The 25,076-nt window shown below is 40.9% G+C and overlaps 2 protein-coding genes across 3 annotated transcripts in view; one reads left to right on the top strand and one right to left on the bottom strand.

The window, feature by feature from the left end:
• Positions 1-636: 636 nt before the first annotated feature.
• mat1a (methionine adenosyltransferase 1A) lies at positions 637-6,464 on the top strand (the record flags this gene model as incomplete). Its single annotated transcript, XM_083923261.1, has 9 exons — positions 637-703; positions 3,081-3,158; positions 3,563-3,685; positions 3,779-3,891; positions 4,430-4,573; positions 5,623-5,748; positions 5,836-5,928; positions 6,025-6,207; positions 6,327-6,464. 9 exons carry the CDS (start codon positions 637-639, stop codon positions 6,462-6,464), a joined length of 1,065 nt encoding a protein of 354 aa, XP_083779387.1.
• Positions 6,465-9,560: 3,096 nt separating this feature from the next.
• Positions 9,561-25,076, bottom strand: part of LOC310954180 (transmembrane protein 150A) — a 26,010-nt gene continuing 10,494 nt past the window's right edge. For both annotated transcript variants that reach the window (XM_083923519.1, XM_083923520.1), the window contains 3 exons: positions 20,998-21,125; positions 14,746-14,923; positions 9,561-13,648 (listed from right to left, as the gene is read on the bottom strand). In XM_083923519.1, the coding sequence (XP_083779645.1) occupies positions 13,380-13,648; positions 14,746-14,923; positions 20,998-21,125 (575 nt within the window). In that variant the 3' untranslated portion in view covers positions 9,561-13,379. The remainder of the gene's footprint in view (positions 13,649-14,745; positions 14,924-20,997; positions 21,126-25,076) is intronic.

Genomic DNA, 25,076 nt, shown 5'->3' with positions numbered 1-25,076 from the left:
TTGCATCATTTTTGAGAACAACCACCTTCCTCTCTGTGTATAGGCTGCCCCACGACCTGGCCGAGTCCCAGGAGACAGAGCTGTCCCACCAGTGCGACCGGGGGGGAAACCCCCAAATTAGGATGTACCTGCTCCCACCCAATAAGTCTTCTACCTTAAACCAGAGCGGTCAAGGCTGATAATGATGATAAACGCACACTCAAGCCTCATACTGTACATAAGGGGTTAACAAGCAGTTTCCACAAGCTGTATATACCCTCCCATCATACACTCCCCCCTGGAATGGACTGTCCCATGGATCCACATGACACACAAGTGTGTGTGTGTGTGTGTGTGTGTGTGTGTGTGTGTGTGTGTGTGTGTGTGTGTGTGTGTGTGTGTGTGTGTGTGTGTGTGTGTGTGCGTGTGTGTGCTCTTAGCCATATATATTGGGCCATGTGGACACAGACGTGGAGTTTAGCAGGACAGACTTTGTGTTGGCTGCAGGGCTGCTGGCCTCTCTTTCTTCATTTCTCTCACAAAGCACCAGCAGGAATATAAAGCAGCCTTCAGATCTCTCTGGACTGCTTGTTGGAGGGAACTGAGGAAACTTTTATCCCTTGAGAGTCTTGCAGAGTACCTGGCCCTGTAGAAAAAATGAGTGACCTGCTGGACGAGGGTTCTTTCATGTTCACGTCGGAGTCTGTAGGAGAGGGACATCCAGGTGAGTCTCCACTCAGCTTTAGCCACCTGTGTGCGAAACACTGGGACACTGAAAATGAAGTGTATTAAAGTGTTTACTATAAGCTATTTCACATCTTGACAAATCTCTTCCAAACATCCCATTTTAAAAACATATCTTTAAAATAAAGAAAATAAAATACTAGAATAAAAAAAATTACTCAAAACATTTTAATACCACAGCAAAAAGAATAAAAAAAAGTCCTAGGCACACAAAATACAAAAATATAGAATAAAGTAGAATATACTTACCGTTTGTCATGTCGCCATAAAATGACCTTTGCTCTCACTGTTAAAACACATAGGATACATAACATAAATGTTTTTATATTAACAACCTGCACACTGTTTTCTCTAATGTTGCTTCACTTGTAAACACAGGACAAGTTGATTTTCTTCCTGGTTGTTTTATCTGTGCAGTATTGGGCTAAACATTTTATATATTGTATATGATTAATGGAGATCGTATCGTTTTAAACACATTGTTTTCGAAACATCGAAGCATCTTATCAACCTGAATACGCAGAGGAATAGATGAAACATTTCCACAAAAACTATTAATAAACTCTACGCAGGACGGTCTGCACGTCCAAAATAGCTCCACAGTGCTGAGTATTTACTCTCTAAGCATGCTTGGTATTCCATTCACAGCAACATGTGTTTACTGCCCTCACTCTTACTCTCACTGTCACTTATGGGCAGCAGGAGGTGAATGTGTGTGACACACTGGTGAACATGCAAAACTGCCTGAACCTCATTAAAATGAATTATAGTTTCTCTGTGGATTGCTGTTTGATATGTCTGTCAACTCTTGTAGCTGAATTCCACAACCTTACAATCTTGATAGTGCTTTACTTAGTCCGCCTTTTAAGCATTTATTATAAATATAAGAATATTCCATAAATGACTTATTAAATAATAGTTGTAAGCAGATAAATGTCAACAACTTTAATTCCGTCTGTGACCGATGGAGACTGGCGAATAATTAATGATAATATGGTAAAATAATGATAATAGAAAATATGTCTTCATAGGAGAAGTTATAATAACTGATAAAGGCTTTTTATTTAACCATCCATTAAACATTTCCTTAATGCTACCTTTAGACCCACCACCACCACCACCACCCCTGTCAGTGTGTTGTAAGCCTTTCACAAATATGTCACAAAGTCCCCTGTGCTAAATCGATAATCAGTAAACTCGGCAGAGTAAACCAGTCAGGCAGCTCCGCGGATAATTGCACAATATTATCTAAAACTTAATCGTTAGAAAATGAACTACACTCAGTTTGAATCAGAAAAATTCATCTTGGTTGTTTCATGTTTTTTTTCCACCATTCAACTTCCTTTTTATTTTTAAATAATAGGTTTGAAACATGGAAAAGGGAACATCTTTATTGTAGATATCATATCTCAATTCAAGACTCTATTGTGGACCCTGAAGAAAACATTACATAAATTATTTTAGGTCTTAAAAAAAACAAACAACGTTCATAAAACAGAAGAATTTCCCAAAATTGAAAGAAAGACCTAGTTACCAGTGAAAAGAAAAACAGAGAGAAAAGAGAAAAAACACACGCATGATAATCATAATCTAAAAAGGCATAAAACTCGTCCAAACCATCTTTTAAAATATCATGTGGTGTGTGTAGACGTAAGTCCAGGTTATAGCAGCAGTGCTGTGAAGAAAAGCAGATGCCTACATTTCCCAGAAAACATGGTCAACAGTAAGAATAACATTTTAGGTCCTTTTCGTTTCTAAAAAAAAAAAAAAAGGAAAGGAGTTACATAACAGTGCAGCCTAATGATAAAAGACTTTCCATACACTGTTTGTACATTCACAGAGGTGTGTGGCCTTGGTAGAGAGCTGCAGCACACACCTTTTGATTTGATAACACACCTCAAGGTCTGGGCTGTTCCCACAGATAGTGACATTTAAAAAAAAATTAAAGATACATAGCCTGCACCTGCAGACTGTAAACCAAAGGCAAAGTCAATGTAGAGTCAAGATGAAAAACATGTAACATTAGTTTTATTTCTCCGTACCTGAAAATAAGTGCTAAGACTTTATTTTGAGGTTATCAGTGCCGTTTTGAGCCGATGGAAGGGACGAATGGAGTGGTTTTTGAGACATTGTCCTGCTTGCTTCCCATTTGAAATACCACTGTTTAACTTCTCAGTGAAATATTTGTAAAACCGACAGTAATAATGCAACAACATATTAATTTTCTCTCCTTCATACACTGGAACTATTTTTTTTTTTTTTAAAGGCCCTAGAAATATCTGTGCAATTATACATTCAAATCTCTCTCTCTCTCTGTTCTGCATCTAAACTTTTGGTTGTTTGTCGCCTCTCCACAGACAAGATTTGTGACCAGATCAGTGATGCTGTCCTGGACGCTCACCTGAAGCAGGACCCAGATGCCAAAGTGGCCTGTGGTGAGTAAACTAGAACTCAACAGATCAAGTTAATGTCATTTTTTTAAAAAGACATGGAGACACAGAGAGAGTTTGTGTTAGTGTCATCGCAATAACTTTTTTTTAACATCCTCCAAAGTAAGACAAACGGCAACATGTGGTCACTTTTGCCATGGATATAAACAAACCCACTAACCTGAATCTCAGCTGCGATTTAAATCGACAGGATTGTTGAGATTATTTATTGTACTTCAATATTGATGAGTCTCACAAGAGCAACCCTGTGAATTTGCTGATATTGACCTGTCATGTCTTTGCAACAGACATCTTTCTGAGCGATCAAGGTGAAAAAACAGACTTGTGTCCAAAGATTTCCTAACACAAGATGTTTGAAAGTATGTGTACTGTGTTGATTGCATCGACAGAGACGGTGTGTAAGACCGGCATGGTGTTGCTCTGTGGAGAGATCACATCTCGGGCTAACGTGGACTACCAGAGGGTGGTGAGGGACGCCATCAAACACATCGGCTACGACAATTCTGACAAAGGTGAGAAGATAACTTGCAAATCAAAGCAGATAGAAGTAACATTTGTGCTCTGTGTGATCAGCGTTCTCTCTCTCGTTCACGTTCCTCCTGTAGGTTTTGACTATAAGACTTGTAACGTGCTGGTGGCTCTGGAGCAGCAGAGTCCAGATATTGCTCAGGGGGTCCATGTTGACAGACAGGAGGAGGACATTGGAGCAGGAGACCAGGTACGACTGTTGCAACAGGACAATGTGTTCTTTTGGCTCATGTTGACTGGGTGAAAGTGACAGAAGTCATATATGACAGTTTGTTTGACTCAATGCTGCAATGTCAAACAATTGGCCACAGCAATGGCCTCCAGTATTCAGCAGTAGTTGAAGAAGTACTCAGATTCTTTACTTAAGTGAATACTCCATTACAAGTAAAAGTCCTGTATTTAAAATCCTAGTTAAGTAAAAGTACAGCTAAATGTACTTACAGTCAGCAAATGTGCATCAATGCTCACATTTCACTTTTGCAGCTGGCTGTGGTGGAGCTAGTTTTAACTGCTTTATATACAGTCCAGTGGTTCCCAGCCTAGGGGTTGGGCACCCCTACTGGGCCACATGATAAATCTTAGGGGGCATGAGATGATGAATGGGTTAGAAAGAAGAAAAAAAAAATCTGCAACACAAATTTGAATATGATTATAGTATAGTAACGATAACTAGTGAAAATTAAACAATAGCATCTTTCTGTTTCTGTTCTGACTCTCTCTCTCTGCAGGGTCTGATGTTCGGCTACGCCACAGATGAGACGGAGGAGTGCATGCCCCTTACCATCGTCTTAGCCCATAGACTCAACTCAAAGATGGCTGAACTCAGACGCGCCGGTACCATCCCTTGGCTGCGTCCTGACTCTAAAACACAGGTGAGGTTATGTGTAGTATTACAACATGGCAAATGGACCTAAGTAGCACCTTTCTAGTCTTCTGACCACTCACATTCACATGCTGAACACAGAGGCTACCTGTCCATTATCTAATCTAATAATTACCCGAGCTGCAAATGGTGAACAATGTGGGGATCAGTGTCTTTCCCCAAGGACACTTCGACATGCGGAGATCAAACCGCGGATCATCGTAACGGAGGACGACCTTCTCTACCTCTGATCCACAGCCGATTTCTGTGAATTAGTTTATTGTTTCTTCTCTGACAGGAGATTTATTTTGGTGCCAGCAGACAAAATCGGATCAGTGCACAGTGTCTACTGCACCCTGTAGAAAGACTTTTGACTGATTTTGAGGCTTTAATCTGCTGACTGCAGCTTTTAGACATAATGCCATCGCGTCTAGTGTTGTCCCAATACTCTGCACTGCCTAAAAATGTAGGCATCCTTAATGGGGTATTAGAATCGTAATTTAGCCCTGATAAATATCTACTTTAAAGTCATTTAGTTATGTTCTTTTTTCTTTTATGACTGACTGACTTACATAGATACTACAATAAAGTTCTATGGCATTCATTGTCTTCATGTATAACCTGTGCCAGGCCAACAATAGCAACCATATCACATCCATACAGGGTTAGTAGCATACAGCTGTTCAAAATATGATATTATATATGTATCAGAAAAAATAGTATCTGAACATCTCTAAACGTGTCCATGGTCAAATGTAGGTTTTTACGAACGTCAGGCAAGAGAGCTGGTCAGATGTCAAACCAGATCTTCAATTTAGATTCAGTAGTACACCTTTTACTACAACATAGGAAGATTTATGACATTACAGACACCTTTTTTAAGCGCCAAACAAGTTTTAGGTGATGTTCAGCACACGAAAACAGATAAAGTTAAAGGAAACTTTGTGTTACCAGAGCAGCAGCAGGAAATTAGATAAATAGAAGTAGAAGAGAGAGAACTGTGGATTAAGTCAGTAATTATACAATAATAATATTTTTGACTTCTTGTGTGCCCCACAGGTGACAGTACATTATGACCAGAAGGACGGAGCTGTGATCCCCAAGAGAGTTCACACCATTGTGATCTCTGTCCAGCATGACGACTTCATCTCTCTGGAGGAACAGAAGAGGGTGCTCAAGGAGAAGGTCAAGCCTCATTAACACACCTCAACACCCTCTGAAGACTGCATTGATGAGGAAATAAAGATTGTAATGTTGCATTGATTCTATCAGGTAATCAACACCGTGGTTCCTGCAAAATATCTGGACGACAAAACCATCTACCACCTCCAGCCCAGCGGTCGCTTCGTCATTGGAGGACCTCAGGTGACCATCACACACAAGCTTCTTATTTCATTTAGGAAACAAACATTTAAAGATTCATCACTGATTTTTGCTCATCTTCCCTTCTTACTTCAACAGGGTGATGCTGGTGTGACAGGCAGGAAGATCATTGTAGACACATACGGAGGGTGGGGCGCTCACGGTGGCGGAGCTTTCTCCGGCAAAGACTTCTCAAAGGTGGACCGCTCCGCGGCCTACGCTGCTCGCTGGGTGGCCAAGTCTCTGGTCAAAGCCAAACTGTGCAGAAGAGTTCTGGTTCAGGTGAGCTAGCAGCGTTAATCGTACACAAAAACATGCATGAGGCTGTGTGTAGGACCGTTGTCTGAAACATAAACATGTGTTGGTAAAAAAATATTTCCATCTATGTGTGTGTGTTATAGGTGTCTTATGCTATTGGAGTAGCCCAACCTCTGTCCATCTCCTTGTTCACCTATGGTTCCTCCAAGAAAACAGAGTCAGAGCTGCTCCAGATTGTCAACAAGAACTTTGATCTGAGGCCAGGAGTCATTGTCAGGTGAACATGGCTTTATGACCTCTTATGCAAGTCATTGTGAAGGCTGCTTTAGTTTAAAGCTGAAGTCAACTTTATCCTGACAGCGCTATGAGACGGACGAGCTGTGAAAGTCATGTGGCTCTGTATCGAGCTGTTGCTCCGTGTGCTCCTATTGGCATCTGCTCTATTCCACGGCGACATATATAGAATGACAAAAATGCATAAACAAACAGCACAGGTATTATTCTGTGATGTGATTTCTGTCCTGTCTTACCTCTGGTGTTGCATTTCTTCTGTATCCTCCCTAGGGAGCTAAACCTGAAGAGGCCGATCTACCAGCAGACAGCCTCTTATGGCCACTTCGGTCGACCAGAGTTTACTTGGGAGGTGCCCAAAAAGCTGGTCTTCTAAATACTCCACCTGCTCGTCCTGATCGACTGTCCTGGAGGCCGAACGAGACGCCTCTCCGTGGACTACAACTGCCAGCTCCGTCAACCGATAGGGCTTTTTTTTAATAGGAAGAACTAAAGCCAAAGTTAGGGAGGAGTCAGCTTTAAAGAGTAACTGAGAAGATAATTATATGCGCAAGTGGTTGTAGCCAATGGACATATATATGGGACACAAGAGAGACATTGCACAGGACATCTCAGTAACCAATCCACCCCCCCGTCCTTAAACATCCAATTATTGGTGCTTTAGAAATGTACGTTCATTATCACTCATCAAACATCTTCCCTGGTAACGTAAAGGAACACCGCAGCAAGTACAATCCTCTGAAGATAAATACTTCTACCCCGCTAGAAGCAGTGTTTTACCTCAAAGCTGCGAATGTTCCTTTATGTGACCAGTATGGTGAACAGAAACGACCTCAGTGCTTCATTTACAAAAGCTTTTATTAACAGCAAGTATTTCATCAGTGACTATCATATGAATGTCAGAAGTGTAATTACTGCTTAAGCAAAGGCTCGGCTTTAGAATGAGACGTAATCTTTTTGTCATGACTGTAAAATTCCTTTTCTAGGTCTTTTCTTGTAATTTGTGCTACAGGAAGCTGTTTGCACTGTTACAATCAGCGCCGTACACCAAGACACGTCATTCAAACGTGGAGAGAGGTCACGTCTTTTAAGTTACAACTTAGCAAATGTAAAATAGCCATGCAGTCGTGTGTTTTCATACTGCTCTTCTTTCTGCCATCCGTTCAGCCCTGGTTTGTTTCAAAAAGCTGCTTTTATTACCGCACAGCTCACCTGTCAGCTGATTTGTATCTTTATGACTTTTTGTTTTTTAACCTGCAGGCCTGCTGCTTTGACTGAGTCTGTATATCCAACTCATTTTAGCAAATGAGGTCACTTCTCTCTTTGCTCTCTGCAGTGGATTACAAAGCTGTTGCACGCTGTTGAGACAAAAGCGTTAAGTGCACCGCTGCCGTCACGCTGATCCAAGACATTTTCGGACAGAATACCTTGGTGTAGATGCAGATTTTCTGAGATATTTAGCTAAATTCTTACTCAATGTGCCATGTTCCTCTGCAGCTCTGTATTACAGACTGAGATCATTCCCCTTAGATTTGGAGGGGAAAAAAGGGAATGTTTATTGAAATGTATTTCTCAACCGGACATTTAGAACATTTTATTTTAAGTCTTAATTCACGGCATTGCTTAATCACAAAGTATTTCATATAATTCTTTCCTTCTGATGGGATTGAGGAAGTGTGAACAGAACTCACCTGAAAATGCCAAGTTTGTAGAGGTCTAGGACGTTGTGAGTGTAACAACCTGTGTTTTCACCCACAGCCGACAGTGTTTTTATAAGACAGGTTTTCCACTATTTAATGTGTTGATTTGTGTCATCTTCTGTCAACTCTGTTGGCAGACAAACTGGACAATGTAAATAATTAAACAATAAAGGGAATTACAGATATTAACTCTTGTCTGACCCCTTCCACAACATGTTACGGTAACTAGAGCAGTGCTCGGTGGCCCCTGGCAGTACTGCTTGCGGCGTTCTTGAAAACCTCTTATCAGATTGACTTCACGCTTGATGTGCACTCCCTTGGGTCCTCAGCAATATACCTGTCATATGTGCAGTCCATTGAATAAAAGATTCTTGAGATATGTGAAGGACAGGCATACATACACAGACTGACTCCTTCCTTTATAGTTAGCTGCATAGCATATAGTTATGCTGCTACAGCGCCACCTATTGGCCAAATGGCAACAAATTTGTCATGGCCATAATGTCCACCAAATGTATTGTGTGTAGCACAAAAGATTCAGAAGCTACAGAATGACATTTTTTTTTATATACATTTGAGCAAGCTTTGAGGGCCAGCTATAGCAAAACTGTATGGAACTTGAAAAATCCAAAATGGCCACGTTTTTCAGCGGGGTTCAGAGATGTTCTGGACCAAATTCCGTGATGACTTCTCAAAATATGTAGCAAAAAAAAAACTGATTTGGACAAAACTGTTGATACTGTGTACATTTTTGCTATAGTGCCACCGTCTCTCTCTCTCACACACACACACACACACACACACACACACACACACACACACACACACACACACACACACACACACACACACACACACACACACACACACACACACACACACACACACACACACACACACACACACACACACACACACACACACACACACACACACACACACACACACACACACACACACACACACACACACACACACACACACACACACACACACACACACACACACACACACACACAGTCTATCAAAACAGAGCAGACTCACTGAATTCTGAAGAGCAAAGTAAGTTTTTATTTGTTGAACTTTAAGGCATATATACACAATCATAGGACTTTTCATCAAAATAGAATTTACAACCTAAACCTCTTTGGTTTTCATTATCAAAATAATATATAAGGCACATAGGGAGTATTTTGCATTTCAAACAGAGAAGTATTGAGTAACAGACCTCTGAGGTTTACAGATGCTAATTTGTCAGAACGCTCTCACCAATGATCTACTGATTGCTTGTGTCAGCCAATTTTTCTTGCAGATATTTAATCATGTTGACGTGAGCAGCATAAGCATTCTTACAAGCTAAATATACAGGAATGTTTTTTACAGAGTTTCAGCTTTACAGAGTCTTGATTAACAAAAATAATCTATTATATCATGGCTAACCACCTATATTACACAAAACATATAAACATGACGAATCCTCAAACGAAACGAATGCCATTAAGACAAAGAAGGCAGAAGCAAGCAGAGTTCATTCTGCTTTGAATCAAACAACGCCGCTGGTGTCGTAACGTTTTCCTGAGTGCAAAGTTCAGAAAGATCAGTAAATGAGAAAAAAAGTACAGAAAGTAAAGAGGTCTATGTGAAATGAAGAGAGGCCAAACAGATCGGGCAACACATGAATGTGACTGACAGAACATTTCTCAAAAGGCCTTTTTGTAGTATTTAACAACTGGAAACGGGCATACTGCACAGCTTCCTAACATGCACAAACCAGTCAAAATTACACACTTTTAGTAAATGTGTAACGACAAAGTGTTTCTCGCAAGAGCAGCATTAGCAGCACCATCATTTGGCAATAACACTTCAAATGCATATAATCCTTACTGTGAATAGTTAGAATAATGCATATTATAAAAGTAGTGTATTGTCACAAGTTTTACTTCAAAGTGATGCCAAAATTCTGAAGATCACTGCTGAGCAAAAGACAGAAGCACGACTTTTGCTCCACCTTTTTAGTAAATTCAGACGTAAAATAAACCTGTAGGTGACTGTATATTCTCCGCTGTGGATACAAAAATGTTTCAAGTAGAAAACAAGACCCCCTGTGAGCTGAGCTACGACATAACAGCTGTGATTCCAACAAATGCAATAATCAGTTTGACCAGTAGAGAGAAGCAAGTGATCAGAGGTGTGTCTGGTGATGTTTCCACAGAGCAGCGAGCACAAGCTTTTCCACTTCAGTCTTGGTTGACGGTATTCATACATTCAGTCTGATGGTGAATTACTACGTTTCAGTCCTTCTGTAACAGACTGTAAAACTGTGTTTGAAAAACGGGCTTTTGAGCAACGAAACCACTTGCACCCAAAATACTGGCTCCAACAAAACATGTGGCCGGTTGTGGTTTGAGGGGGTGATATTTTCACTGTGTGAAAGCCTACATACAAGACTATTTCTGTTGTAAACCCTCTGCTTGCTCTGGCTTTCCACCAGAGAGCTCAGATCGTGGAAATATTTCACTGGGATGTTGAAAATGTCCTAAAAATATAAACAGTAATTCTGGCACAACTTGGTACAGAATATAAGAGGTCAATGAATACAGTCGACATTTGAACATCTGCACAGAGAAACTGAACGGAAAAAGAAAATATTACACTGAAAATATCAAGTTAGTGCAGCTGAGCAGGGAACATTTTTCAACGTTAATGACCTGGTAGTGTCAAATATCTGCTTTGGTGTGCATGCAGCCTTCAGTCCCTCCACTATGAGCAGTCAATGATGCTTTCATTCATCATACGTTATCATAATCCCAGCTTAACTGAACAATGACAGGATAAGGCCTTTTGTGTTTTAGCACCAATGCCACAGGCAAACTGATATTTGGTGTATTCTTCTGTACAGTAACACATGGGCAGGACAGTGCATCTCAGTGATACAAATCCTTCCTTTTCCCTTTGCCTCGCTACACCAGCAGCTAAACATACGAGTCCAAAGAAAGCAATGACAGCATGTTCTGCTCCTCCTTGTTCAGGAGTAATGAGATGCAGACCTACGTCCATAGGACCTGAAAACACGTGCGATGCCTCCTCACTTAACTCAATAAACCCAGTGCTCTGGCTTGAATTAGCTGGTATGCATTTGGCCTCTGGACACTGTATTATCCCTCTTTCATATTCTTTGGTAGAACTCTACAGGGAGGAAGTTGAGTGAATTTGAGGTTTAAGGTCAGTATGGTGTATTTATCATTATCTTAACAGTGAGAGGGACAGACAACGTTTGACGTAATGAGGCACAAGGTCTACTGTTTGTTCTGTACGCAGTTCAAATAATGATAGGACACATCACCCAAAGCATCCAGAGACAAAAAGACAATGTGCTATGAGTGCGGATCGCATTGGATACTTTACAAACATTGTTAGGCTTGCATATGAGTTGCTGATCAAACATAGAGCTGTTGATGTTGCACATTTTAAACATGCATTTAGCGTTTTTTTTTATTACAAAGTAGACAAACACAGACATCTGTGCGTACCTCAAGATCAAGCATATCTGCGCAACATTGTTAAAATATGAATCCAATCTTCACTTTCCTTTTAGCTTTGATTAAACAACTCCTGAGAATAACATCTGTGCCTCCAGCTCGCCAGATAGTCAACTTTCTGTACCATTCACTCTTTAACTTTGGCTGGAAGGTGGCACACAGTCAGCTTGACTGAATATGCAGGCTGAATTAGCAAAATAGCTGGCTATAAGCAGCTGAAATCTCTGTAGAGAGGGGTTTTAATTCTATGGGGATTTGGCACTATGAAGGACTCTTTGATATTATTATCAATTCTTACCTTTCTGGCATTTCTACTTTTCTTTTGTAATCTTAAAATGCTCCTAATGGCACCTAAAATGTTAAAAAAAAAAAAAAATCCCAAATTTTTGAAACTCTAAAAAGTCTCATACACTCATCGGTCACTTTATTAGGCGCACCTGGTGCTTAATAAAGTGTCAGTGTGGTCTGCTGCTGTTACCTATCTGCTAGAAAGTAGGTCGTGTTGTGCGTTCACAGATGCTCTCCTGCATTCCTCTGTTGTAACCAGTGGTTATTTAAATTACTGTCGCCTTTCTACCAGCTCAGACCAGTCTGGCCGTTCTCCTCTGACCCCTGACATCAACAAGGCATTTGCGCCCACAGAACTGCCGCTCACTGGATGTTTTCTCTTTTTGGGACCATTCTCTGTAAACCCTAGAGATGGTTGTGCGCGAAAATCCGAGTAGATCAGCAGTTACTAAAATACTCAGACCAGTTCACGTTCAAAGTCACTTAAATCCCTTTTCTTCCCCATTCTGATGCTCGGTTTGAACTGCAGCAGATTGTCTTGACCATGTCTACATGCCTAAATACATGTGGTTGCTGCCATGTGATTGGCTGATTATAAATTTGCGTTCACGAGCCGTTGGACAGGTGCAAGTGGCCGGTGAGTGTATGTTTTTGGAGGGAAGTGCTGTGAGACATGCAAGAAAGGTAAGACTTGCTTTAGTATCAAAAATATTGCTTAACGCAGGTTTAAATGATTGCAGAATGCAGACCACTTCCCTGTTCTGTTGTTTATATACTCCGTTTCTTTGAATTTATAGCATTCATCCACTCTCTCAAAACAAGCATGACCTTGCTCCCACTGAAAATACTCACGCACCATCTCGCTCTCTTTCTTTCTCTCCCTCTGCGTTTCTCTCTGTAATACTGTCGGCTCAGCCGTCCAGCAGCCTTCACTCCTTTACGTACAACGAAAGCATCACAGCAGTTACTTGAAGTGGAAAGGGTCCAAGGCCGCTTATTGAGACAGGTTACAGGATCTCAGGGGGGAATAGTACATTTTCTTCTTCTTCTTCTATCTGATTGACAAAATACTCTTCTTCTGGTCACAGGATTGAGTTGGAAAAAGATTTGGTTTCACACTTGTGCAATGTGCAAAGTTCTTTTGAGACACCAAGCTCTGATGTGAGCACAATACAAGCTAAGCTCTCCACTGTGGCAGCAGGCCCACACCCCTGGGGCTGAAATAGTAGAATCTTCCATGAGCAGCAACTGCACTGGCCTGGTTCATTTCAAAGCTTCAGATGAATGTGGCTGGAAACAAATTATCAAACTCATTCCACAACCAGAGTTCGAAAGGAACAAACAAGCCAACGGTGTGGCATCGAGATTTGCCAGCGGGCTACAGTATGGACATGTTCTCAGGTTGGTGTGGATGTGGCTGTGAGTGTGAAATAGGTCCGCCCAGTGATCCAAGTGCGTCCACCTTGTGTTCTCTCCCAGCAGGTCCCAGAGTCCCTCTAGCCAGCACCACCATAGTATCTGATGACATGCCGGCAAACTCAAAGGCAAATGTCCCGTAAAACAGCATGATGATGACGCAGAACACCCATTCGAAGATGGCTGATGCGTGTTGAAGGACGAAGCTCTCCTGACAGAAAAACACACCGCCTGAAAACATGGTCAAGGACAACAGCAGCAAAGCAGTGAGAAAGCACATGGATAGATAAAATCAACCATAGACAATCTTTTCATTGCACATTATAATACTTTTGATCTTTTATATATCCAATTCATCTTGTATATATTCAATATTGTATATCTGCTATGTTATATATAGATATTCTGTTTTCTAATATATGTCGTCTGTTAATATTTGTTGTTTGTTTGTAGCTGGAGTTTGTGATGAGAATATTTCTCTCTGGGATTATTAAAGTATTTGCGATTCTGAAGTTATTATGGTGAGAATGAAGCAAGTCAAGTCAAGTCCGTGCTATAGGTCCAGTAATAAAGGACAAGTCGCATTAGATTCTGATGACCTGAAATCAGTCCAAAGTCAGTGTTCAAGTAAAGTTTCAATTTCAACATTAACAATGTTGCAGCCGTTCTTTCATATTTGACCTCTGCTGCTCTGCCATGTCATAGTAAGTCTCAAGCCATGAATACTTAGTCAAAGTCAAGTCAAGTCTTTAATCAATGTGAGTCAGGCAAGTCTTAAGGCCTCAAACCTCAGCTTTTTTTTTTTGGGACAAGCTACTGTCAGTCTGAACACCATCCAGGGTGGCACAATCAAAAAAAGAAATAGCATTTGGCTATTTAACTTGTCTTGGTGAAGAGTATAGCACGACTTACAAGAATACTTTGGCATTTTGGCAGACTATTTCTTGGCCGGGTGCAGCAATTTCCTGGAGTCTCTGCATGTGGCGTCAAAACTTGCGGAAATCATTGCACCAAGCCAAGAAATAGTCTTACACACAGTCCCCTATAAAAACACATTCTTTCAGTGTTACACTAAAAAGATATTAAATGTTAATTAGTGATCTTTAAGAGGTACTGGTAGTTGTTTCTACAATTAATATTTTAATCTACTCATTTAAAGCTGTGAAGAACTGCCCATAACATGAAAAACAGGACTTTACATTGAATACTGGAGGGAAAATGCTATTATGATATAATGTGGAGGGGATGTCTCTGTCTGCAGCACTACGCTCTATTCTGAAGCTCTTGACCGCTGAAGGCCGCCATCTGTTAGTGGCTGGAGAGGATACTGAGCACCAAGGCTACGAAGGCCAGCAGGGTCATGCAGAGCCGGAGGTGGGCCACGTTGTACTCCCCCTGGGTCTTGGCCAGTCGATAAGTCAGTGCTGACTGCAAGCACACAAATAGCATACTGGTGGGGAAGGCGATGCCTGCTCCGACATAGTGGAGAACTTTGGCATAATCCACCTGTCATACAAAGAAAAGGGGCAGAAGGAGAGGGTGGGAGAGAAACAGGGGTTACATTAAAAGTGGCAGGGCAAAGAGAATACAGACAATTTTATCTGCAGCTGAAAAAGAAAACAGCACGTGGGAACGACCATAAGCATCAAGCTGTTGGGTTTGATTAGTCGTTGCTGTGTAATACTTTGCTGAAAGCCTCTCAAGACTTCTTTTAGTAAAGAGACAAAGAAGACGAAGCAAAAACGAGAGGGTGATGTGAAGTACACGACAGCAGAAGGCAACACCACAGAATGCCTTCTTTTCCCTGCTGGTCACAAGAATGATAAGAAACAATACACAAAAGAGCTGCTCAGGAGCATGTGACTACAGCTCCCACTGCGGGACACACACACACACACACACACGCACAGAGCTCAGATGTACTGATCAGAGCAGATAAGAGATTCAATGGCACATTGACCAAAGCTAGAAACACATCTCCAAGGACCAGACTCATTTAGACAGATGACCAAGATTTGCATTTCTTGGCTGATGCTGAATGGTTAAAACCTTGTGTTTGGAATAACAATGTTACTCTAGTGCACGTAACTCTTAGGGATCATTAGAGCAATACTCTCGAAGATATTCAGTTTTGGCTTCTAAGCCATTTGTCCATTGACCCGGCGAGTACATACTAAACATTCTTGTGCAGTAGGTTAATCCTTGAAGTGACAGAGTAAGATTTCCAGACAATTCAATATAAGTCTTTCCTTAGATCTGCCCTGTGAGTTGGAGGTGAAGATGGTAGGTAAATCACAGCAGGCCCCACTTTTTTGTTTTTGTGGAAATAAGCAGTGCTTTTTTCTCGGTGGTAATTCTATTTCAGTCTATAACCTTCTATAGTAAAGTGGCTGTTACAAAATCCTGTTTTTTCTACTGCATCAACCCTCCATCTACTGTAAGTGCATTAAACTGGCAGAGCTGTAGCATTGCCAATCTCACTCTACTCAGTAATGGAAAAAACACACACATGCGCAAACAACAACCATATGCTTTGTTCCCCTGGCATCTACTTGTTATAACTGATGTTGTTTTTTAAGCAAAAATGCAGACGATAAACCATAGTAGTTGTAGCGTCGCAATTGTGAGAATTTGCTGCTCGTTGTTAAAGTGATTGTGAAGAAAATATTTTGGGATTTTGGAATTATGTTTGGATAAAACGAGCAATCTTAAGATGTCACCTTGGGCTTTACGACATTATGATGTGTATGTTTCACAATTTTCTGATATTTTATAGACCAAACAATTGATCCATGAAGAAAAAACACATCAGCAATGAAAAGAATCCATACAGTCCACAGTGGTCTGCATCGTGTGTGTGTGTGTGTGTGTGTGTGTGTGTGTGTGTGTGTGTGTGTGTGTGTGTGTGTGTGTGTGTGTGTGTGTGTGTGTGTGTGTGTGTGTGTGTGTGTGTGTGTGTGTGTGTGTGTGTGTGTGTGTGTGTGTGTGTGTGTGTGTGTGTGTGTGTGTGTGTGTGTGTGTGTGTGCGTGTGTGCAAGCGTGAGTGCGTCGCCTGGTATCCCAGATTCACTAATTGCAGTCATTACCTAATGACTTAATGATGCATTAAGTCATCAATTAATTTGCTGTTCGCCTTAATGTATGCTTCCACACTTTACTGTATGCCAGGACCATGTGCTGTTGGTTAGAGGCAAGGACCATGTAAAAACTGATGGATGATGAGAGCAGTGAGGTAGACTGAAATGTGGTAGCAGAAGCAGTGAGAAGAGGAGATAATCAGGAGACATATGGGGAATGTGTTCATCAGATACTATGCATCTCTGAGCATCTGTTTTCAGCTGTCACTGCTCAAATGTTCTGTTGCTAAAAGTCACCAGAGTATGCACCTACATCTGTCATATTTTCAAAATATTTGTGTCAAAGTCACATTTCAATAAGCAGTTCTCCTTCCGTATGATTTTAAGACATGATCATCTGTGGTATCTATCCATGCAAATGTGTGTGTGCCTCATTGATAAACCATTAAAATAAATACTTTCACTCTGTGCTGCATTTTGAATGACTGTGTGTTACGGTGATACAGAAAGTTAAAAGTGTGCAGGGTGATAAGGGTTGTGGGGATGTACATGTGGTAACAAGCCCAACTGACATCCAGATTTCTGTCCGCTTCAGTTTTCATTTTCAGGAAACTGAACCAAATGAGCTGAAGCGAAACTCTACTTGACTTCCATCAGTTTGCAACACACCTTATGATGTTGCGACTTGTTGCTGCTCATGGGGAAATTGTTGGGTCTCTGTAAATCTTGAATAAGGCATAGAGTGTGGTCTTGACCTACTATATACGTTAAGTGTCTTGAGAACATTTTTGTCATGATTTGGCACTATAAATAAAATTAAAATTAATTGTATTGAACTTTTTCCGAAAACCTGCCAGAAAATTACGACACCTATCGCAAAAGAACTTTAAACACCTTCATCTTGGCAATTAACAAAGGGGGGATCTACCATATAAAGCCTTTAATACATTAATTTACTTTTGGGCAAAACTTAAAACATTAAATCACCTGAGCCATCATCATGCACATGTTACACATGCGTTCATGTTTTACCCATGACTATTTCAAGGCCTTAGAATTGAAGGCATTTCATTGGATTCTTTTCCAGTCTTTTATAATATTTTATAAAATGTTATACAAAGAAGAGGCAGCATTTCCACAAAAGTTTAGCCAATTTATCAGAAGATGCTGCACAAACCAGCAACCTCAACTTTTTGCTTTTCTGTCATACAGAATACATCAATTTCATGCACTTTTCTTCCTTTCATCTCTTCTCCTCTGAGACAAAGAGCCCATCATAAGATACTTCATCTATAGCCATGTGATGTACACTATTTTTTTTATGGAATTTAACAAAACAAATTGTTTTTTCACATTGGTTTTTGTACAGATTAAACAAACAAGATAGCATTGTAATTGATGAGTTTTAGAGGTGCTGGTAGGAAGATTTTGTTATCATTGCACAGAACCAGGCCAGCTGTTTCCCCGTTTTTGTGCTAAGCGAATCAAACCCCAGTCGTGAGAGTGGTATCATATGGGAGAGAACAAGTAAGGAAAAAAGATTAGATTCATATCTCATAAAATACACACGTATATATACACTGTATACATACACTCACCAACCACTTTATTAGGCACCTGGTGCTTAATAAAGTGTCAGTGTGGTCTTCTGCTGCTCTAACCTATCTGCTAGAAAGTAGGTCGTGTTGTGCGTTCACAGATGCTCTCCTGCATTCCTCTGTTGTAACTAGTGGATATTTGAGTTACTGTTGCCTTTCTATCAGCTCAAACCAGTCTGGCCATTCTCCTCTGAAATCAACAAGGCATTTGCACCCACAGAACTGCCGCTCACTGGATATTTTCTTTTTTTGGGACCATTCTCTGTAAACCCTAGAGATGGTTGTGCGTGAAAATCCCAGTAGATCAGCAGTTTCTGAAATACTCAGACCAGCCCGTCTGGCACCAACAACCTTGCCATGTTCAAAGTCACTTCAATCACCTTTCTTCCCCATTCTGATGCTCGGTTTGAACTGCAGCAGATCGACATGACCATGTCTACATGCCTAAATACATTGAGTTGCTGCCATGTGATCGGCTGATTAGAAATTTGCGTTAACGAAAAGTTGGACAGGTGCACCTAATAAAGTGGCCGGTGAGTGTATACAAGTCTTTTTTTTTTACAAGTCTGACACTCAGATTTCTTGTAGCACACAGCTGAAATATCATTGTCCAGAGTGACGCAACCGTCATGGCTTAGCAGATATGAATGTTTGATACTGAGAGGACTTAGCATCAACAAAGCAACAAGGCATTATCTTTAAAGGAGCATGCAGGATAAGCAGTCTAAGCAGATTTTCCAGTCCTCTCTCTTTCCCTCCTCCTGCTGTTGAAGGCAGCTTTCGACCTAGCCATGTCACTCCCATGGACCTCTGTGTGGCAGTGATGTGCTTTTCCATCATCATCATCATCTATTTATGTGCTTCTCTGCCCAAACCATCAGACCACCTGACAGGAAAAGCTCAAGTGGCTACACCACAGCTGCACTGCCAAAGCTTACGTAACACTCAGCTACAAACTGAAGCAGTCCGTTGCCAAGTGTTGCGTTTCTGGTGCTGATCTTTGATCAGTCGGATTCATCAGATATTGGCTGCTGTTTCCTCCTCCGGTTCTAACTTGTTTGTGGTGTCTGCCTGAGGATGCTCTGTCCATATGTTTTGGGTCGGCGCTTCATTTTGGCAAGAGAATTTACATTTTGTTACGTGGTTTAAATAGATTATTCACCATCAATGACATCTCTATTTCCATCCAACTGGAATGTACCCGATTTTAAGAGATGTGATGTGTGTGAGCAAATGGCTACTTTCAGGCCTGTGATTGGTTAAAGATGGGGCCTCTGCTACACACACCCTGTCTCCCCAGCTCCTCTCCATATACAGCCAGACTTGATGACTCACTTCCCTCTGGCTCTTCCCGTAAAATTCCTCCCAGTTCTGCGGAGGCGAGGCACCAAAGGAGAAGCGGGAAGAAGGTGAAGACAAACTTTGTGCATTCTCAAACAAACTGCCACTGCACACCTGTTTCACACTCCTGTAAGGTGATTCTTCTTCATCTTCTTTATCACAGAGTGAACTTCAGACACAAATTGTTTAGGTAAGAAGTTATGCCATGTGTAGAAAACATTGAGGTAAGCATCCTTCTCATCTCTACCACACTTGGCATACAGAATCAGCACAGTCCCTTCCTCTCTTCACTCGATTCAACAACGGGCAACATGGTTTATCATACATAATAATCGTGCAGGATATTAAAGTGAATTCTCACTGTAGTCACTTCTCCTAAATAGTTTAACCATCTGATGAATGATACAATAACGGACAACAGATACACTATAGGAAACATTATTCTACTTTATAATGAACCATGTTTTCGTTCAAAATAGAAACTTTTACTTCGAATTACTATCAAACCCTGAAGGGGCATTCTTGTGGTAAAATGTGCCAATGTGCGTACCATTTTAAGTCACATGTCTTCTCCCTCCTTATCTCTCACACATAATTTACCGTCAACAGTCAACTATTTAACAATTTTTTAAAAGTTGAAGGACAAACCCAGAATGGTAACAAAGTTTCAGAGATGTAATCAGCATTTCATCAGAAACCAAACTGCGTATTTGTGTGTGTGTGTGTGTGTGTGTGTGTGTGTGTGTGTGTGTGTGTGCGTGCGTGCGTGCGTGCGTGCGTGCGTGCGTGCGTGCGTGCGTGTGTGTGTGCAGAAAAAGGAGCAGAGTCATGAACACAGGCCTGAATGTCATTGAGAAATATCTGTCGAGATGCTGACAGCTACGCTCAGAAAGCGCAGCAGTAACCCAGTTTCTATCAAGGTACTCCGACAAGAATACTCCGGTTGAACAGAATAAGGGCTTATCTGGGTTTCTAGAAATGGGATGTGGTGTTTACATGCCCAGACATATAAACAGGATACTCCAAAAACGCAATAATAAACTGATTTTTCATGTCAACGCACACACAATGAGAAACATTGAGACATTGCAGTGATATGAAGCTCTGTTTGTTTTGTGCTAAAGTGACTTTCAAAATCAATAATATGTTCTCTATTAAACATCAGAAAAGTGAAAAATACCCGTTCCACTATTGCTGAACCCAAGGTGATGTCATTATATATTTTGTTTTTGTTTACCAACAGTAGAAAACTGGAAAACTTAAAATGACGCAAGATCACATAAAAGCAACATATCCTCACACTAAAGAAACCGGCTCATTTTGCCTGAAAATTGCCTAAACGACGAATCAATTATCAAAACAGTTGCAACTAATCAACTAACAGTTTGTTACAGTTCAGTTTTATATTTCCCATCTATAGTTTGCCGTCACAGTCAGGGTCTCTCACACGCATGCAAGCACTTGGATTATTCTCTTTTACATGTCTGCAATTTTAAATCATTTATCATAAATTTTGTCATTGCATTTTATCCCTGTTTAATGGAAGTAAACTGGACTACCGTACCTGGAAGTTGCCCACCATGATGAGTCCAGCGGCACAGATCCAGCCTGTGGAGAGACTCGCCGTATTGAGAACACAGTTTTGGTGTTTCTCAATGACGTGGGCATAGCGGAGCAGCACAATCACCATAACTAGAGACATAAAGAGATACAGAGAAGATGAGTCAGTTATTGGTGGTTCTGATGAATAAAATCACTGCACCAGTAGAACAGTGAAAGGCTGTAAGAAATGGAAAAAAGGTTACACATTATGTTTATTCTGGAAAAGTACCCTTAACACTGTTGGTATTGTGTGTTATTATTTCACAGTGCCTGGTTTCAATTAAATTCAAAACACTCATACAACGCAGCCAAAAAATACAAGTCACACAAAGTTGAGGTTCTCTACCCAACAAGTGGGAATATGAGAGGCAGGAAATGGCGGGAAAGTGGAAACGCTAAATGAGTGGGGGTTGGTCTAAGACTTGCTTCAGATTAAAAGGCGAAGGGAAACGAAGTACAGTATATGGGACAGATGACTGCTGATGTGATAATGGGCTGTGACTGGGGGTATTGTCGGTGCACTGAGGAGCTGACCCCCGCTTGGTTTCTCTTTGTTCGCGCCTCCCGACTGGTGCTTGACAGGGGCTGACTGCACTTGGTGAAAGCAGGGCATAGGGGGTGAGTGGAAAAGAGGAGGCTGAAAGAATTAGAGGGGACAAGGAGCCCCTCGTGTCTTGACCTAAAGCCCATATATTGTCTTAGAGACTAAACTGTTGTCTTAAATCTGTCACCAGCTGTGTAAGAGACAGGCCTTAAGACGGTCTATGCTGCCAAAAGAGAATAAAAATGAAAACCGTGGTCACGGAGAGGAAAGAAAAACGTCAGTGCAGGACTTAACAATGTCAAGCTTTGTCTCCACTAGTCAGGGTTTGGATTTGCTGTGGCCGCTCTGGCTCTCAGCCAGCGTCTCGATGTGGACACTACTGTCACATTAAATGTAAAATGTTGAGATATTCTAAGTAATTTCCTGTTATTGCAAAATGTTTAAGTTCATGACTGTTTCATACTAAATGCCAAAAAAGTGCACAGAGTATATTTTATAATATTAGGATACAGTAAACTCTAAAGTTCTAAAGTCTAAATGTAAAACTAAAATGAAAAAAGCATTTCAGTCATTATTTTATTATTCAATTATATTTTAAAATAGTTTTTTTGAATGCAGGATTCATTATGATCTTCGTACATTTTGCTCAGTTAAGAGCATTTAAGTAATTATCAAGATTTATTTTAAATGATAACCCTACATATAGTTATATAGTATGTATCTATTAGTTTATAGTGACCTTACAGATAAACATTATTACAAACACATAAGCAATACAACAGATGTAATGTATACAGGACATCTATCTGAATTGAATACAACAGAGATCACTATATATAGTGTTATAAAATATATATTGTTATTATTTTTGTTCAGATTCTTGAGCCCGACCTAACTGAGTGCCATACCCCTTTCACACAGCCTATTTGTACAGAGCCGTAACAGTGTCTGTATGAATGGGAAAGCCGGCATGGTGGAATGACACAGTAGTGATGCACAAGTTGACCAACAGGAAGGTCAAAAAGTGACAAAGAAGCCTTCAGAGTAGCCAAAGTTATCAACAAATTACAGAAACAAAGCGTGCAATAGTCTACCATCACTTCCCCTTTCTCTTTTCTCCTTCTCAAAAACACACATATGCACGGGCGCAGGTGCAATGACTCTTAAGTCGGCCCGTCATCTCTCTACTGACAGTTGTGCTGCTATATATGTAGATTGCATTTTTGCAGAATCTCTGTGTGAAAAGGGCAAGTGTTTCTCTCCGTTTCCACTGCACTAAAGTCATTTTGGCAAAGTGATTTCACTTACAGTCACGGAAAAACAAACAGCAGTGTCTCCAGGCTCGGAAACTCTTTTGTCCTTGTTTTTTTCCCCCTATGTTGGTCTCTCTGCTGCAGACTGGCTGGCTGTGGATTTTCCCCATTAAATTACTCTTTCATCAATACAATTGTGTATGTCTGAACTTGCTAGCATTTACCAGTTTCCTTAAAATGATGTAAGTTAGATCTGAAGGTTAAATACACAGAATAACATTTACTCTCTATGAGGAAATCCTTAATTTTAGCTTTTATTTTCTGCACTCTAAAAGCACCTGTGTGCCCTTTTCTGGCATATGCCTTTGAGATTGCATGTCATGCTGAGGGGTCACTGGTTCCTACAGCACAAAAGGTTACATGTCTGATGAGTAAGCAGCATAGTTGACCTTCACCTTCACCTCGGACGGTGAAGACGAGCTGTTGTCTGACAGCTCAACAATAGGAATAAGTTTGCATAGTGCCAATGTCCCTAGCACTGTCCTAGCTTTGGTCAGCTTCCACAAAGACGCCCTCCCCGGATCTTACTCCCTTTTCTCAGAACTCAGGAAGCCCCGGGCGGGAGGCAGAGTCTTGGCTCAAACACATTGGTGCATACACACCAACATTTTACCTTGCAACAACGTGGACATACTATAAAGCATGTACAACCCTGCTGTCACCAGCACAGACTTGCTTCTGCATTCACACGTAGACACGGGGGAACAGTGTGTCTATTCCCACAAAAGTCACAACAGCCACACCACGCCAGTTAAATAAACCCTGCTGTCCCCATAAGGAGATATGTTTCAACCCAAACACCCGGCTGCATTCTCTCCCTCAGGAGGCATGCTGAGAAAGAACACAAGCATTGCCTTTGAAACATTGTGTGTGTACACTGGCAGAGAGGTGGGAACTGGGATATAAAAGAGAAGTATAACTATGAGGCAATATACAGTTCATGGAGTCTGTGTTATCCCAGATAGAAGTGAACCCCTGAGCCGACTGTAGCAGGCACAAAGTAAGACATAAATCAATAGGCTAAGAAGCTAAGCGCTGATTATTCACAATAGCCTCTTATGTAGCTGCATGCCACATCAACTTAACCTACTTTTGTAGAGCCATAATAACTTCCTTTACAACAGGTATTAACATGCACTATGTTCAGCGTCATTGAATTGTGAAGGAAAAACAAACACAGACAAGGAAGCTGCTGATGCACCAAAGATAGAAGACTGAAGCACTACAACCACCTTCAGCGGTAGTCACAAATCTCTTTAACCAGGTGTAAATGCTACTATTCAACCACTATTCATGCAATACAATACAATGCAGGCAGATTAAACTAAGAAATGTGGTTCAAACAGGTAGCTATGGTGTTGCCATGCCTGTCAGAGACTGACTGTCATAAAACTGACGGATAGGGAACAAGTGTTCTCAGAGTCACTTTTAAAAAGAATATGTCGCAATAGACAGTATATGTTTTGCAAGAGAAGAACAGATCAAATTTCTTTGTAAACAACAAGTGTATTTTAATATCTATATTGAATGTAATCCCGTTTAGAGCTAGACTTACCACGGCCAATATATACAGTAGGCGGATACTAGCTTTTGGCATATTTGTCATATCGTTGGATACGTAACAAATAAGTAGCAACAGGGTTGTCACAGCGTAGTTTGTCCAGAGTCCTGACACATTGCTTTTCTTAACTGTAAAATTTCCCAATTCTAAACCACACTGTTTGACTTTACAGTTGTATTTCACACACATTGTGTAAGGGTCAATGTGTCAACATAGAGTTTACGTAGGTAAATAGTTTTACACCAGAATTACACGTAAATACAGTTAGACATTAAATGTCACTCTGACTGAGCAATGGAGTAAACGGTGGAGACAGGAAATCTGCAAAATTGTGTTGTGACCTACAATGACTCAGGGGTCATGATTGTCTAACAGCACTGCTCAAATGCTAGACTTTCACTGCTTTCACACTGAGCTGCAACGGACCAGGATCTCTTCAGCACATTTCAGCCCCTTTCACACAGCCTGTTCAAAGCGGGAATGTTGCACCATTATTCTGACTCGCTGTCTTTTTAAAAGGTACAAACTCGGAATGGGGGACTAAGTTGTGCCGATGGATGGGAATTGATAAGATTTTATTGGTTCCAATGCATTGCATTTATCAATTCTGCCTCACAGTCAGA

Source organism: Echiichthys vipera (genome assembly GCF_963691815.1).
Source record: "Echiichthys vipera genome assembly, chromosome: 11".
NCBI lineage: Eukaryota > Metazoa > Chordata > Actinopteri > Perciformes > Trachinidae > Echiichthys > Echiichthys vipera.
This window is presented reverse-complemented; position numbering and strand designations above follow the sequence as displayed.